General features: G+C 39.7%; 1 protein-coding gene across 5 annotated transcripts in view; it reads right to left on the reverse strand.

The window, feature by feature from the left end:
• Positions 1-24: 24 nt before the first annotated feature.
• Positions 25-17,943, reverse strand: part of LOC148425118 (multiple epidermal growth factor-like domains protein 11) — a 127,804-nt gene continuing 109,885 nt past the window's right edge. The window contains exons 16-25 of one of the 5 annotated variants that reach the window (XM_088413847.1): positions 15,201-15,329; positions 14,946-15,074; positions 13,267-13,395; positions 13,068-13,196; positions 12,059-12,292; positions 9,645-9,763; positions 8,987-9,056; positions 4,841-4,894; positions 3,464-3,682; positions 25-1,547 (exon numbers count right to left, since the gene is read on the reverse strand). In XM_088413847.1, the coding sequence (XP_088269973.1) occupies positions 1,369-1,547; positions 3,464-3,682; positions 4,841-4,894; positions 8,987-9,056; positions 9,645-9,763; positions 12,059-12,292; positions 13,068-13,196; positions 13,267-13,395; positions 14,946-15,074; positions 15,201-15,329 (1,391 nt within the window). In that variant the 3' untranslated portion in view covers positions 25-1,368. Of the gene's footprint in view, positions 1,548-3,463; positions 3,683-4,840; positions 4,895-8,986; positions 9,057-9,644; positions 9,800-12,058; positions 12,293-13,067; positions 13,197-13,266; positions 13,396-14,945; positions 15,075-15,200; positions 15,330-17,943 lie in introns of all 5 variants that reach the window. The other 4 variants (XM_088413846.1, XM_088413845.1, XM_088413849.1 and 1 more) reach the window with 4 other exon arrangements.

A 17,943-nucleotide genomic window follows, 5' to 3' on the forward strand; every position in this document is an offset into this window, starting at 1 on the left:
CTGGTCTGTTAAATTATGACTCCATTCCCTGAAACTATGATAGTTTTATTGGTTGGAAACATGACCAGTAAAAGAGAATCCAACTTCAATTGGAAAAAAAACAAAATAATAAGGAATGCTAATTGTATCCATCTGGAACAATAACTGAAGGTTATTTGAGTGGAAAAAAAAAATCTGATTGTCAGATGTCATCTTATTGCTGTGTGAAGTGTAGTTTTATACGATTTGGGTTACTCAATCCTCAATAATAAAAGAGAACTGCCACAAAATTGAAGAAAGCCAACTATGAATAAATCAATCAGTCAATCTTGATTTTATATCAAATTGTCTCTCAAAACAGCTTTAGTGTATGTATAGTGATGTGTTCTCTGACAGATGAAATAAATTCCAGGTGATGTAGTAAGGATATTGCTGCATGGCTAACTAATCTTTGGCATGCATGTGTATTCACCCTGATGCAACAACTAAAAATAATTACAAGTGGACAAATTGTACAGCCAACACAACACTGTTTCTACAGCACATACAAAAAGGAGGACAAAAGTAAACTATGTAAAATAAACAATGTAAAAATAGCGAATTGATGCTGTGTCGATCTGTCTTTGCTTGTTTAAATTTGTCCTTTAAGGAATACAGGACACTAATGGATGAACTGAAAAAGTCTAAACTTGCTGACACACACAAATGTCACATGCACATTTGCATGTGTTCAAATGGGTCCAGTACATCGATTCCATGTGTGAATGGAGGGAAAAAAAACAAAAAAACATCTGCATACCACAAAAAGGTACACTGGTGAAGTATACCTGAGCCTATACTTCCTCTACTGAACAGTGAAAACACAGAAAATTTCATGGCACACAACACATCAAATTGAATCTATTTACAATGATAAAATACCAAATATCAGTGCTTCACAGTGTCATAGACACTGCACCTAACCTCTGGTTTTCCTTTCCATTTACTCCAACACTTCACTTAAAACACAAAATTGAAAGGTCCCTTCACAGTTTGCAAGTGTGCCACGCTGGATTCCATCCAGATGACAGGAGGGCATGTGGGAAAGTTGGGTTTCTTTCGTGTGTCCTGGGCAGCTATGCTCATGAGAACCACTTTGAATTTTTACCGACATAATAAGGACAGTTTGGAGAAGTGAGGACATTTAGGCTGGTCTTCGCTTGTTCAGACCTCATGTTGAGCATTAAGACTTGCTTTTAGAGTTTAGGTTTGAATTGCGCCAGTGTTGAGGCCAAGTTTAGGGTCCGGCAATCATTTCTGATCGTTAAGGTTAGGAGCTAGGAAATGCATTATGTCAATGTATGTCCTCACAAGTATAGCTGTACAGATGTGTGTTTGAGGTGGGGGTTTTTAGAGCAGTGATCCAGTGGGGCTACTGGGCAGAGGGGGACTGTGAGAGGGGCTGGGCCGCAAGGGCAACACGTCATAGTGGCTGGGGATGTGGCTGTTCCGAGGCAGGTCGTAGGGATTCTGCGGGTAGTTGGGCACTGCCACACCTCCGGCTCCTGGAATGATACTGATGGTAGGCTCTGGAAGACAAAAAAACAAAACAAAAAAAGCTGTCATTAATTGTTATAAATGTCATATTTTATTCATATATATAAATATATATATATATATATATATATATATATATATATATATATATATATATATATATATATTAGGGATGTCCCAATACCAATTTTTTGCCTACCGAGTAGAGTACGAGTACTGGCATTTAAGTGCTTGCCGATACGAGTACCGATACGGGTACTTAATAATACCATAACAACGGCTTTAAAATTGCAATTTCTTTTATTTTAGTAATGTTTCCTGAAGAAACATGGCACTGGTTCGACAATTTACTTTCACAACTTCAACATATTTCCAAATGCCAATTTTTCTACTTCTACTTCACTATCCCTGAGGCAAATATTGTGCACATATAACATAAACATACATCTGAAATACTTTTGTCGCGTTTGGCGTAGCGACAGCCAATGGGCTTCAGGAACGTTCAACGGGACACGCGGGACAGGAATGAATCATGGCGGCTGCTTTGCGGTCACCCGGAGCTACCCGACACGGCCAGCTGAGCTTTCAATACAAAAACGGAGCCAAGCAAAAGCATTCACCTGGCTTGTAGAATGGCGGAAGGAAGAACTCGACACAACTGCTATATGTGCAGCCTTTGCTTCCTTTTTTAACAGCTGGTCTGTTGAACCATAGTTACTGTGCTAAGCTAAAGAGCATTTAGCGACTCGCAATCACAAAACGACACGCGCCACTGCACAGAAGCGCTCAACTGTACAAGTGAAAGCCCAGCGCATCCGGGCTCAGGCAGACATGAAGTCTGCCATGAAGTCTGCCTGGCGACACATGTCAGCTGAATTCTAGTTGCTAAAAACTCTACAAAAACTGCAGCACTTAGGAGTGTAACCGTATGGATATAATATGACACGAAAAGAACAGAATATGGAGAATAATTTTACGTATAAAATATATATATATTTAGTAAAAATAAATTTAAAATAAAATGCTGCTCGCGCCACCCGATGGTTTTGGGGTCTCAAAACAAAAAATTTGATTGCACTCCGTTTGTGAGTTGCCATTGAAAGGATGAATGATGCAGAGCTTTCAGGGAAGTGCATGCCACGGACTGGGCTCCAGCTGTGGTGGAATTTCTCATCCCTGACATTGGTCTGCCTTAGTCGGTTCATGTGTTTTTCATTTTTTTAAAGCTCCATGTCACAAACGCACTAGCTCATGGTGGGTATTCCGGTTAGCAACTCGCCTTTTCTCATAGTTGAAACACACTGGAGTTGGATGTCCTCTTCTCAGTCAATACGCAGTTAAGAGTCTGTTCCAGAGCAGCCATCCACCTATCAATTTTCTCTCCTTCCATTATTTCAAAATATGAAACTGGCCACAGTGAAAACGAAGTGTTATGGCGGCTGCTGATACCAAAACAACACACCCTCAAGTTCAACCAACCAATCAGCGTTAGCACAGTTGGCACAGCACGCCCCCCTCGAGCCACCCGGGTACGGAGGCGGAGATCCTAGTCGCAACGAGGAGCTCAGAGTGTTCAAAATAGAGGCTTAGTGGAGCCTTCCCTACCCGGAAGGTTTTTTGGCGTGAAGGGAAAGGGGAATCCAAGCTACCAGGGTACAGCAGAAGAGTTCCCGCCGTGTGAAAGGGGCTATCCTGATCAGCTGTGAGCTGATCACAGGATATGAAGGAAATGAAGAATAAAAAGAACAAAATAGCGAATAAAAATGATAGGGATAAAAGAATAAAGGAATAACATAAAAGTAAATAGTTTTTAGCAACATGCTAGTTGCTAAAAAAAGTACCCGACAGATGCATAGAACAATGCGGACTGTACTCTAACATCGGTGATACCGAACATGTAGGCGAGTTAAGCAATTTTAAGGACAGTCTAAATTCAAATGAAACATACCCATATTGTAGACATTGTTGGCAGGCACATTGGTCGTGGAAGTGGTGATGATGGTAGCTGCACAGCAATGCGCCATGTGCTGGTGGTGAGCCGGCGATTTCATCTCTACGTAGCTGCTTTCCGAGTGTTTGTGGGCCAAACCAGGTGGGTCATTGATGGTGGCGTATGGGTTTTCGCTGTTGAGGGAGCAGGTGCTGGACATGGAGCTCTTCATGTAGTCTAAGTGAGGAACAAACACGACAAGAACAGTTTATCGCTGGCTGCACTCCAAAGAATCATTGTTGTCATCCTCATCCTTGTCAACAGTTCTGTCAGACTGGGAAAATTCCAGAGAATGTATGCAACTAAGTTCAACATGAGAAATGAATAAATAGGTTAAAAAACAGGTTAAGAGGTGAAGGTTAAAGGAAGAGCAGCACACTGTGATAACTTTCAGAGGAGGAGAGATTCCTTGAATGATTTTGGGGAGAGATGGGGATTGCACACAGAGGAGAGGAACCAACAAGTTGCCACCTGCAAACACAAACACATTGGTAAGGACAAGTTCAAACACAAAATGTCAGCAATGTAAGGAAACGTTCAAGTGCAAGTTTAGATTGAGGACATTGGGGATTTTCATGCGGCACGCTCATTTCCTTCGTTCTTTTGTGTAATATTATAAAGGCAATAACATTCAGGTAAGATGTATTGTTATGTAGCATCTCTCCATCCATTTTCCACTTGTTTTTCCATTCCGACTCAAGGACAGATTGAACCTATCCCTATCTGACTTTTACTGCAGTACACATATTTTCTTCAAATTATTAAACCTTAAACAGTAACTTTACTGTTATCCCTTCCCTTCCCATCACTTTGGCTGTAGTTTCACGGAGAGCCGCGGTTATATCAGCGGCGCCCAGAAGTCTAATTAAAGTGAAGCCTATAGCTGACCAAACATGATAACAATCAGACCTTACACTTGAAGTTCAAATCAATTACCAAAGAAATAAGAGATTTACAACACTCTGGTGCAGCGCTTTCTTTCCTGCTCTTCCTTCACGTCTATCGCTGCCATCAACCAATGAAGGCAGGAGTAGAATACAACCCTGGCCCTCATTGGTCGATGATTGTGCCAGGAGCCAACCTGGTATCTTGTAGGAATCTCTGTCTCCATCATGAAACTTAATCTGTTAGGTAGACGCTAATTTTGAAGAATGAATGTTTAGAGAACATTTAAAGGTGTTTTCAAACTTTTCACTGGTACTATATAGTATTGTATAACAAAGTCTAGTGGCAACTGAGGAGGAATCATCGCCTGGGGTAAATGTTCCAATGAGCGCATCGGCTGAGGAGTCGGAGGTGATGAGGTCACAAGTTGAGGTTCTCCTCACACTGTACCTCTGTAATGTGGCTCCACTTGGTAACTGTAACGCCGGTCAATGCAGTATACACCTGATGGTAACAACAAGGAATAACCACAACAATTAAAACGAGGAGAAGTGTTTATTTTTTCAATTAAGTTGGGAGATTGTGTAAAATGTTAATAAAACAAAACAAAAAAAAGACATGGATGTAGTGACTAAATGTGTGAACTGACAGGGGTTTTCTGAAGTGTTCCTGGGCCCACGCAGTAAAATCTTTCACACAGTGATGTCGGTTTGTAATGCAGTGTTGCCTGAGGGATTGGAGGTCGCGGGCATTCAATCTTGATATTTTGGCCTTGGCGCTGAATTTCTCCTCATTCTCTAAATCAGTGGTTCTCAAAGTGGGGTCCATGGATGGGAAAGGGTAAATGGACTTTCACTTATATAGCGCTTCTCTACGTTTGGTACTCAAAGCGCTTTACACTAACTCATTTACCCACTGTGGCGCAGCATCAGGAACAACTAGCAGTTCAGCGTCTTGCTCAAGGAAACTTCGACATGGTCACGATGGTCGGGGGATCGAACCCACGGCCTCTCGGCTGGGAAACGACCACTCTAACCTCCTATAGGTCGGTGGCCTGACTGCAGGGGGCCCATGAAATAAATTGGGTCATTGTTATTATTATTAATAATAAAAATTATGAAATCAACACACACGCACATAAAATATATATATATATATATATATATATATATATATATATATATATATATATATATATATATATATATATAGATAGATAGATAGATAGATAGATGTGTGTATGTGTGTGTTGATTTCATAATATTTTATATTAAATTATGAGCGTAATCATTACTCTTCAATAAAACGGTCAATTAAACCAGTTAAACTCATTCAATGCCAAGGACGTATTTTCACACTCTTTTTTTGAGTCCAGATATTGTATCCCAGATACTTAAGTGTAGACCTAATACTTAGGCATCTTCAAATGATTGTCCCTAAGGTACTTAATGGGACAGTGTGTAAGATTTAAGATTTTTTTCATTAAAAAAAAGAATAAATTAAATGATTGTAAATTTCAAAAACTTGCAAATGAATGTGTTCCTAATGACCAACAGTATGTTTCAAATATAATCATAGGTCTACTTATCATTAAATAATATTACACTTCTCCAGAGGCCATGTTTGTTATAGCTACGGACAATGGTAAATGCAGCATATGAAGTACCTCCTGCTATCTGTAATGAAAATCGTTCTAAACCTTACACACTATCCCTTTAAGTATCGATTGTCCAGACTTTTATAAAAAATGCAAAAATCCATGGCACTGAATGAGTTAACATATTTTTTAAAATGTTATAGTTTTTAAATTTGTCAAAATGCATTTTGTGGTTACGACGGCTTGCTAACAACGAGGCGATGAAGCCAGCAAAGCTAAAAAGGCATTTTATTTTATGATGCCGTTTTTTCCTAAATATTTGGAAATTGACCAGGTTTGTTATAAGGTGTGCAATGTGATTTTTGTTTTCTAAACTTCAATATACGTAGCTGAAAAGTAAATTCTTGTCAAAACGAATCTGCTGAATAAAAAGGGTACTTATCAAATTGAAAAATTGAATAACGCTAATACATCTTAAGTCTTTTAAGTTTGAAGTTTTTTTGTTTTGTTTCATTTGCAATGGCGGTCTTCGGAAAAATTAGTTCTTTAAAGTTTTAAAATTTTGAGAAGCCCTGCTCAAAATCACTTCATATTACGGACTGTAGATGATCCCTAAATACCTCTCAATGTTTAATTGTTTAATGTTAAATTCCTCACCATTAAACATTGAGAAACATTGTTCTTAAACTGTTGGGCTATTTTTGTTTTTACACATTCTACTTTTATACCTTGTCACTACAGTCACCTTTTACCACCTGTCACATGTCCTTCAGAGGTATTCTTTTAACATTCATCAATCATCAACTTTCCTGGTCTTTTATGGCCCCATCCCAGTTTTTTTTTAAACATGTTGATTATCATTTTAATCATTACATTTCTTGCCTCTGTAGTCCATTTAGTTGAATATAGGCAGAAATTTTTTTGCAAGTCATTGGGTTGTAAATTAAGCTTTGTTGAAAAATTATATCACTACATCAAGTGCCAGTGAAAAAAAACAAGACATGACACTCGACTCAGGCACTTAGGTTCTATTGTACAGGGTGTTCCAAAATGTATGAGCTCATTTTGTCGGTCAATAATTTTGACAGTTTTCGTTGGAATGACCTCAAATTTTCACAGCTTGTGTAGAAACGTTTCACGTTTTTGCATGTAACGTTTGGAAGTTCTATCTTTTCAGGTTAAGAAATGCCGTTCACTTCAAAAGAAAAGGCATTTTGCGCATTAGAGTATGCTCGGACTCAGTCACCCAAGACAGTGCTGCGCGCCTTCTTCGCAAATTTTGCAAAGAAGGTACCAACTACAAAACAAATTCGGATTTGGCACCATACATTTCAAGAAAGGGGCTGCTTATGCATACCTAAATTGTCAGGATGGCCATCAATGTATGCAGAGTCACAGGCGGCGCTCGTATTGAACATTTATGAAAATCTGTCATAGAACCAACAAATATTCTTTTTAAATTTAACCAATAGAACTTCTGACCTTCAACATATAGTGTATTTAGTTTGATCTCAATTATATTTTGCAAGCCCCCCCCCCCCCCCCCCCCCTCAGGAAAGGGAACACCCCCCCCCCCCCCCCCCCCCCCACCATGCCACCCATAAATAAGATTATTATCTGGAAAAAAATATAAGTACCTACTATCATTTTTAATATTGACACAAGGAAAAAGCAATACAAAAAAAATCAACTTCTGGTAACTACTTTTTTTCTTTTTACAGTATTTATACAGGTTAAATGTTTATCTAAGACAGGGGTGTCAAACATATGACCAGCGGGCTGGTACTGGCCTCCAAATGGGTTCAACCCGGCTTACGAGGCGATTCAGTAAAGTATAACAATGAGCTGAATTCTGTGATAAATGAAAAACTTGAAATGTTTTATTATTAATAATAATGTTATTTTTATATGACTAATAGTAATGTTGTGCTTTTATTATTTTGGACAGTAATAAAAAATAATAAATTTGAAGTTGTAGTTTTAAAGTACAAGTATATAAATATTGTGGCATCACAAGGGGGACATGTAGTAGAGGGCCGCTACTTCCCCTTCTATGAGCAAACGCCACACCCTAAAATGGCCGACATGCCGAGGACTCCATTGCCCAGCATGCCTCACCGCCTCAACAGGTGCAGCTGATTAAGTAACGGGATAAAAGAAGGCATGGCTGATTGGGGAGAGAAGACTGTGCTGCTGAAGAAGTGACAAGAGAAACAGGAAAGAGAGTGCCACTGAAGCCAAAGCCAGGGAGCAGTGAGAACAGGTTTTAGTTGGACTTTGACCGTTTTTTGAACTGCTTTAAGTTGAACTTTGTGAACTTTGTGAGTTTTTGCATTTCTGATACGCTATTTTTCCTGCCTTCATTGGCACTTTGTAAAGAAAGTAGTTTTGAAATCTAAGAACCAACCTGATTTCGATTACTGCCTTTTGACCACCCGTTTTGATATAGTTTCTTTGAACTTTGTGTGACGAAATAAACATTCAATTTAGAAATTATTACCTCTGTGACCCCGTCTGCCCTGTCACACCTCATGCGACGTCACAATATATACAATGATTTTATTGTCCGGCCCACTTCAGAATAGATTTTCTTCCATTAGGTCTGCAAAGCTAAAACTAGTTTGACACCCCTGGTCTAAGCAGAAAAAAAAACCAAGTCCATCAAAGTGTATGGAAAAAAAAAAAAAAGCCAATCCTTATTTTATCACAATTACACTTGACATGACAAAAACAAAGCCTTTCCCCTGGGGTACCGCACCCTCCGGCATCACTTCACACCCCCACAGGAGGGCCCACCCACTATTTGAGAAACACTGCTTTAACTGGTGTGTGTTTGTGTTCCTGTGGAAAAGTGATGGTGGGTAGGGGATGATTTGATTTCTTGTAAAGCACTTTTAGTTGTATTTTTACATATGAAAAGTTCTGTGTGAAATTGCAATACTGTACATAAAAGTTTGACGCAGCAAAAGAGAGGGGAAAAAAAGGTGCACCGGACAGACCTAACTCACTGAGGTTACAATAGGCACCCCACTCTGGAGCACTGTTCCTGTGTCGTCGTTTGGCCTTCATCTGGAAAATAAAAGGGAAGGTGTTGGAGCATTCATTTGTTATTATATTTACAAGGCTCTAAACGGCTTCACTGCTGTCTGCGACATAAATTCTGGAGTTCGCACTTTATGTAAACACATGGGATTATACCCGCATAACTCAAAACCAGACCAATTTTTTCCACGTTTTTGAATAACATTAATTGGAATGCGAAAAGTAATTATATATATATATATATATATATATACACACACACGAGTTTTTGTACAATGATTCCGTACGTCATATTTCCGGGTGAAGTGTTTACGCATCAAGCATAAACCAAGGTTAAGTGTCTGGTCCATGAAAAAGAAAATTAATTGTTGCTAATCTGAAGCGGAATGGATGAATTCCGACAGGTACGTTGCGTGTCAGCGAGGAGTCGCTACCCCATAACCTTAAAAGTATATCTATATAGTATGAAATACTTTTGTCCTATCTGTTATGTCATTTATTCCTTTTCATAATAGATTTCTGAGTGTCCATTCATTCATTTAAATTCTCAGGCATTATCTTTGGCAAAACAGCACCATTTGCGTTTTTTCTGACATGTTATTGATAAGGACCCACCTTAGTGGAGCGCCTCTTGTCGGGTTTGGCGTAGTGGGCGGCGTAGGTGCAGGGGCCCAGTGTGCGGTAGCTGGGGTTGGAGAAGCAGCGGCCTATGGCGTTGTTACGAGGTGACCACTCTGCAGAAGCGAGCAGGCCACTGTGCTGATGCCCTGCTGTCGCCACATGACATCACCAACATTCTCTACACATCATCGTTTTATATACAGTACGCGCATAAGGGGAGCGTGACAAGCAGACTCCAATGTCTACTGGTGTAGCAGAAGTAGAAGCAGGAGGGGAAGCAGGAAAGTAAAAAGAAACGACTACTGGACAGAAATTGTTGAGTGGTATTTCAACAAAGACCTCTTGATCAATGTTGGCATACCCTGCAATGGAAGATTTCCATTAACTTATTCATTTACTGTGGATGATCAGCAGCAAGGGGGGAAGTAAGTAAGTAAGTCAGTGCTAGGTGACTTAGTGCTTAAGTCAGTGTCAATGTTCGATGATTGCTGATCTTATTTTGTTTCGCCTTGGACGAGAATTGTCCGTCCAAGTTGTCAAAATTATGACACTGTTCATCTGTTTTGTTTATCGTTAGAGACATTGGAAATAAGAGTATTTTTTCGTTGTGCAACTGGCTTGTTAGCTCGAGAGGTGTTATGTATCATTAGCTGATTACGTGTTTTATTTGTCTAGTTTTACGGCGACCTAAAGAGGGTAATGGTCAATGGCCATTGTTCAAATAAAGCAGAGCAAAAGGAAAGACAGTCCGCTTGTTTGAAACGTTATCCAGCCGTATAGCTGGCGAAAAACCAAACGCTTCGGAGTGAGGACGGCATAAAGATCTTGTATAAAAGTTTGTGTTTGATATGCAGTAAACAGTATATATGATTGTATTTATAATATTATGATTGTATATATTATTTATGAGCAGTGTGTGCAATGTTCACAAAATTAATCTATCAATTAAACAATGGGAGACAGAATGCTGTTAAAGAGAGGCTGTTGCGGTTGGTAGACGATTTAAAAAAAATATATACTGTATACAAAAAAATGGAAACTTTCATATACCATCTTTTTGCATAAATATCTGATGTTATGACCTGCGTCTTATAGTCTGATGTGGCTTATCCGTGGCAAAAAATGTTTTTTGGGTCAATTTTTGCTGCTACGGCTTATATACCGGTGCAGCTTATAGTTCGGAAAATACGGTACATACGCAAACTGTTATTTTTACATGAAAAACCCATTTTCACTGTTTTTTGTCCTGTTTTATCGAAGAGAAGGACTGTTGACATGTTTCAGATGCTAGAAAATAGATGCCCAAAAAAATCACAAAAGCTCATTTTGTCCTTTTGTTCAAAATTGCTTGGTGTCAATCAAATGACCTATTTTCAAACAGTGATTACTAAAGAATGAAATAGGGGAAAATCTTACTTGTTTTCTAGAGAAGGAATGGAAGCCAATCTTTAATTTAGTACCACCAATGGCGACATAAACATAAAATACAATATTCTGTTGGCCTTGAAAGATGCGTCAAAATGCTTAAAATTGGCTGGCACTCTATGGGGTTGCCTTTTCGGATAACGCTTGGCATACATTTTAAGTTATAAAATAGTATACCATGATTTTATTGGGAATAGATTTTCCTCCATAGCTCCAAGCTAAAACGAGTTAGACAGCCCTGATCTAAGCTGAAAAAAAAAACCCAAATGCATTAAAGTGCCTGAAAAAAATGTCAATCCTTATTGTAGCGACTAATCCAGTGACCAATTTTAGCCGCTCACTTGGGTGCGGAATGGGAGATGTTTTTTACGCGTAGCAATGAGATTGTGAGTAAATGATGTGCAAATGATGTGTTCAAATCCAGATCTTATGCTTGTGATGTTTCCAGTTATTTATTAGTTATGCATAGCATTGAGTACTTGAATTGTTTGGCGGTGTGGTGTGGCGTTTTCCTTGCGTCCTTGCGTTGTTGGTGGTGTTGGCGTTGTTGCGGTGTTGATGGCGTTGTTACATTGTTTGCAGTGTTGCGGTAAAAACCGTATCATCTCCCCATCACCCATTTCCGTGCTGCCAACACACCTGTCCTTAAATAAGTTCTAAATTATCTCCTCAACCCTACCCCGCCCACCTGTACCGCCACCCCGTGACCATTTATGCAACAACAATTATATAAAGAAAAAATGGCTCCTACACTTATTTTATCACAATTACAATTCACATGGGGTCATCTCTCCCCGCTCCTCTGCACCCCCCAGGGGTCACCCATCAATTTTTACGAGAATATACAGTATGAACTCACAAAACTTGTGAAAGCACATTTCCATATATTCACTGTGAAAGAAAGAAAGAAAGAAAGAAAGAAAGAAAGAAAGAAAGAAAGAAAGAAAGAAAGAAAGAAAGAAAGAAAGAAAGAAAGAGCTTACCAGAGAGGGAGTAGTCAGTGGAGTTGATGTGCAGAGCAGGTGTGTAGGTGACACTGGGGACCTGGTGACCTTTCTCCCTCTGTCGGTAGCGCAACCAAAGCACCAGAGCCAGCATGGCCATGATAAGCAGCAGCAGAAAGATGATGCCCAGGATGGCACCCACTGATTGACGCTCTGACGCAAGAGCGGGGCTGATCTTGGTGTAGGGGTTCAGCTCCTCCATCATCAGGGCCGCTGACAAGCAAAATCGATGAGCGGCATTTAAAACTCCACTAAAGTTATATACTGTACACGGATCTGAATAGTACGGAACCCAAATACTGTATATTCCAAACTGTTAGCTCCCTATTAAACTTTCGCAACCCTTATGATGGCAGTTCTTCAACTGCGGAACAAACCAAACATCTTTCTTTTTTATTACTTTTGTCCATTCTTCAAGTGTTGGCTTGGTTTAGGGATAACACCGCTCAGCTGAACGTGTCAAAATAACGTTACTTCGGCAACCACACCCTTCTGCGCGGAATCCACGCAGAACACATTGTCCGCATCTACAAGGAGATTTTTCATTGTATGAAAAAGTAAGAAAGAGAGAAAGGCTTCAATTCATGTATATTTTTCACACTGGGGGATGTTTTTGCACATGTAGAGGAGTTGAGGAGTTTTACTGTAATGTCTTCTGTACATTGTTCAGTAAAAAAAAAAAAAAAAAAAAACACGTATAAACACAGTATTCATTCCCTAGGGAAATTTTTTGACCCAACTCAGGATTTGTGATATTTTTGATGTGTGATATCTACGTCAAAGAATTTCCTGACTCTTCCACATCGAGATGAAATATATGCAGAAGGTTTTTTCTATCGCTTTTTAAAGACCCTTTTTGGAAAATTAAAATGAAGATAATAATTTCAGGTAAGGCATTCCGGAATTCTAAAGAACACAGAACACACAACATTCATTCTCCTGGGCCACGTTATCAACGTGTAATTGCATCTTAAGGAAGAAAACGCACCTTGGTCGCAGCGGATGCCTTTGAATCCCGTGCTACAATAGCAGGTTCCCGTCACGTAGTCGCACGTGGCATTGTTCATACACTCACAAAGCTGCTGGCAGCCGTAGCCAAACGTCCCAGCAGGACATTCTGCACCCAGGAACAGAGGTTTTAAACGGCTCACGGTTTGTGCAAATGACGCGTTGGAACCAATACTCACTAAGTTCACAGCTTTCTCCGATGAAGCCCGTCCTGCATGAACAGCGCCCATTGATGTGGTCACAATCGGCCCCGTTCTGACAGCGGCAAACCTCAGCACACTGAGCGCCGTAGAAACCTGTCGGACAGCCTGCGGAAGGACAGATGCACGCAGGCACTAAATGGCTCTATATGTTTTTGTAAAACCATTGAGTGAACTGGTCAATCTACAATGTATTTGGGATTTTCAAAATGCAATCCATTATGTACTTGGTGCCAGCAAAACTCACCATTATAAAAGCTTGAACTCTACAGCCGCACCCAACGATTTACAGCTTTTCTCCGTTGGTTTGGCTAATTTTTTGAAAGAGAAATGACTCAAAATAACAAATTCTTAAACTGCCTTGCAATTGTTCTCAACACAATGCCCTTTCTCGTTGACTTCATTATATTGCAAATGTCACAGTAAGTCTCAAGTATCTCGATGCATCTTTACAAATGATTATTTGCAAGTAGGCTACAATGAGCACAACCAGCCCACATTGATCACATTTTCCAAATAAATCGGTGTTACTAAATGTATTAGTTGATAATCGGGCTCATGGCTATTTTCTTGAAAACATGCCAGCACGATTTTATTGTATACTTCATATGCGCAACAGTCTCTTCAACTGACAAAATCAGTCAAGAACATACTACCATTGACCCAACTTAAGATTTCTTAATAACATTTTATTTACAGCAATATATGTTAGATGTATTTTTCCTTTTCTTTTTTGTGTTTACATTTTTACACATCCAAGATAGCAACAAAAACAAAACAAAACAACCAAGATTCGAGCACCCAATCCTTTGGTCAGTGGGAAACCCTCTCTACCATGTGAGCATAAACCACATAGCAAGACCAACATGCTGACCAGTTGGTCCGCTACCATCAACTCATGGCTGGGCTTGAGGGTGTCTGTGACTGGGTTCATAGGTTGACAAGTGACTCAAGATTGGTTGTTGGAATAGTGGCCATTATGTTCCACCTTACTGTTGCCGTTTTGCTCTTGCTGGTGAAATGAGCAAAGCAATTATGAAAACACAACAAAACAATGCCAATCTATGCTTTTTTTTTTTTTTTTAATAGCACGAAAATGTTTTTTCTTCTACTTTTATACTTTCCTGTATTCTGTATCTAGAATCCTGCCATCATGTCGGAACAATTTTAGAAGCACTGACTATAAAAAAAAAAGGTTTTGAATCAAGGGCACACCTTTGGGAGAGATTTACGGTTTTTTTTTGCTTTTGTGAGCCATCCAGTTTATTTTGGGCAAAACCAATGGAGAAAAACTGTAACATGCTTAACCCGTGTGCTCTCCTCAAATTTAACAACCACTGAACACCTTGTAGCAAAACGATATACATACATATCAAATAACTGCTAAAATAATCTTACATGGTTTCGTCTCACCCCCCGAAAATCACTTAGAATTGTGTAAGATGTAGTTTTGTTCATCGGCCGCTAGATGGTGACCACACCGAGCAATGTAACACCGCCGCAGCAGCACTGGATGCTGAATTTGCTGATGCATAAAAATTTAGTGATGGTATAACGGATTTATGATTGATACAGTTCAAGTGTTTTAGAGGTAGTTGATGTGTGGCGTAAATGTATTTCTTTCAAAGTTGTGAATGAAGTATCTGAGAGAGGCATACGCTGAGTACAGAAGAGTCCTGTCCATCCTGGGCTGCAGTCACACTCTCCATCTGTGGGGCTACACTGGGCATCATTGTGACAGTTACAAGTGTGAATGCAGTCGGGACCCCATGAGCCTTGAGGACAGGCTGCCAACAAGACACACCCAAATATGTCACCGCGACGACAGGATGCGCAAAGAAAAATGTTGAAGTGAGCCAAAATGCAAACAAAGCTGATATTGTGCATCCAGAATATTATTATTCAAGTCTTACCTTTTGAGCAGTCTTCACCAATCCACCCAGGGTAGCACTGACACGAGCCATCAATTGGATTACAAGTGCCGTTGTTTGTGCACTGGCACATTTCGGCACAGTGTTTGCCATATTTTCCGCTTGAACATACTGTTGACACAACAAAATAAGGGAAGATATCATAAGAAAAAAAATACATCGTCCAACTACGCAAAGTGATGTTAATTGAAGCCTATACAGTACAAGAAGTGATTTTAAGAGTGTGGTTTACAATGCACTACAGTACCTGTCAAAAGTCTGTAAACATTTCACATTTAAAGCATCTCAAACACATTGAGGATAAAAAAAAAAGAATATCAGATATCAACTTTTGAAAATGCACAGCATTGCGATAATAAAACGCTGCGCAAACAAAACATTTCAGGAATGACCTTTTTTAATCAAAACATAAGAAAGAAAATGGTTATGACATAACACTAGTTAGCCCTGAGCGAACAAAACATTTGGGGGATTATCTGTTTTTAATCAAAACAAAAGAAAATGGTTATTACATAACACTGCCTAGCCACTAGCATACACACACATACACACATACACACATATACACACCCACACAAGATTGAAGGGCTCACACAGAAGTTTTGAAATTAATGTGAAGGACAGATTTGTGAGCCGTGCAATGATGATGGAGGAGGTCAGACAGGTGGATAAGTGCAATGTCTTAGTGCCTCGTTGATTCCTGGCAGTAACTTGGGATTAAGCCTGAATGTTGTCGACATCAATAGTGGGCACGGAGGACAACAAAAATGGCGTCCAACTTGGCTTTTGTTTAATTTTTGACATACAGGCACTAATATAGGGAGATGATCCATTAGAACCAGATATATTGCAGTATATTGTTGTTGTTTTTTTTGTGCCATGTTGAAATTTGACGTTGTCACCATCTGGGTGAAATTTCCGCCCCCTCGTGTCTTCTTCCCCAAATATTTTTTTGTTTAAAAATAAATGAAGGCAAAAAGTAAGGGGGCCTCAGATAAACGATTTTTTATTTTTTCGACACCACTCGAGGAAGATTGATCCGTCAACCACATAAGCAGAGATTTGAGGCACAGATGTGCATTTTTAGATCAGTCGTATTCTCACTCATAATAATGACCGAAATGGTACGAGCTAGAGGACGGACGACAGGCGGCTGTTAGCAGCCAGCGCCTTTTGCAGCTAACAGCAGCTCGTGTTAGCTGTGGTTGTTACAATTATTTTCAATAAAAGTAGCGAGCAGAACAAATCAACGTCAGAGTCCATCCTTATTCATACACTGGAATATTACTAAAATGGAGAAGACCTTGTTAAAAGTTAGATGTCTCCATACCTTGCTGCTCTTAATTGAACCAGCTGGAGAAGAGTTCTCCGGTTAGTTAACACGGGAAGGTATTCCATTTGACTCGTTTATCAATTGTGGTCTTTTGGAATAAACACACAATCATAAACTTAATAGAACACAAATGGTCCGCAACTTTGGGTATTCATGGCAAAATGAACTGCGTCGCGAGAAAAACGAAAAACAACTACTTGGAGAACGTTACAGTGATGCTGCAATCACTGCCCACTCACAATGTGGGAAATCTGAAACACACTTAATTTAACCTGCAACAAATATATAATTTATAGATATGAAGAGAAGGGAATACAAAGGAAATATAAAGAATTTACAGAGATGAAATGCACTTTGTTTTACTATAGTTTTTACATTGTTGCGAAACTGTTGTTGCGTCTTATATACGGTAACATAGAAAATACCAGCATTTGACCCTAAAATTACTACACAGACGGTTCTTATTTCTGGGGAATTACGGTAATCAGATCATAACGAAATTGCACACTGAGGAAGACCATTATCAGGTCTCCCAAAAGCAACCTTCACGGGTGTGCCAAGTCCAGCCCAGGTTGACCTTCAAAAACCCTTTACTGCTTACCGGCCAGTCACAGGGCACTTTAATCAAACCAGCATTGACACATTTAAACCTTGGATCATTTGGGCCAATAACCATATTGACAATAAAGTATAACTAAAGTCCCAGTTATTTAAAACTGTCTAAATCTGTCAGAACCGGCACATTTTTTCCCCCTTCCGCATCGTCTGCCTTAATGGGCAACTGCAGCGTGTAGCATCCTCTCATTGTGTATCAGACGTGAGTCCTCTTTGGCTCCATCAGCCAAAGAAATTGTTCTCAGTGTTTTTCGGCTTCAGAACCACTGTAATTTTGCTACTGCAGCTAACTACACTGTAGACTCTACACTCAGGGCTCCCCATCCTTTTTATCACTATGGACCGGTCAACGCTTGTGAAGTTATCGTGGATAGGGGGGTGGACAGATCAACGCTTTACAATGTTATCGTCGATGGGGGTCGAATGGGAAATATAAAGTGCACAAAAAATATGAAAGTGCATTAACGCCAAACTAAAGGGAGACCTCAGCTTGTTCCTCTCTTCGCACAGATGGGATGTCAGGAACCTCAAAAGTACTTTTGAGGCTACAGCTGTTTGCAAGCTCATCTGGTTCGGTAACAAAATAGGTAAAGAATCCATTCCTTGTCAGTCGTGGATCCTTTTTGGACAAAGTAGTGTTTGAAGTCCTCACTGCAAGAAGAATAATTATTTCAAGTACTACTCCTGGTATTGCCTGCTAAAAGTTTTCTTTTTCTTCAAAGTTGTAGGCTCATCACCTGCCTCTTGCCTGGGCTTTTTCACCTTTCCACAGACATG

This window comes from Hippichthys cyanospilos, chromosome 4 (assembly GCF_059441005.1).
Source record: "Hippichthys cyanospilos isolate Australia breed blue-spotted pipefish chromosome 4, RoL_Hcya_1.0, whole genome shotgun sequence".
Classification (NCBI taxonomy): Eukaryota; Metazoa; Chordata; class Actinopteri; order Syngnathiformes; family Syngnathidae; genus Hippichthys; species Hippichthys cyanospilos.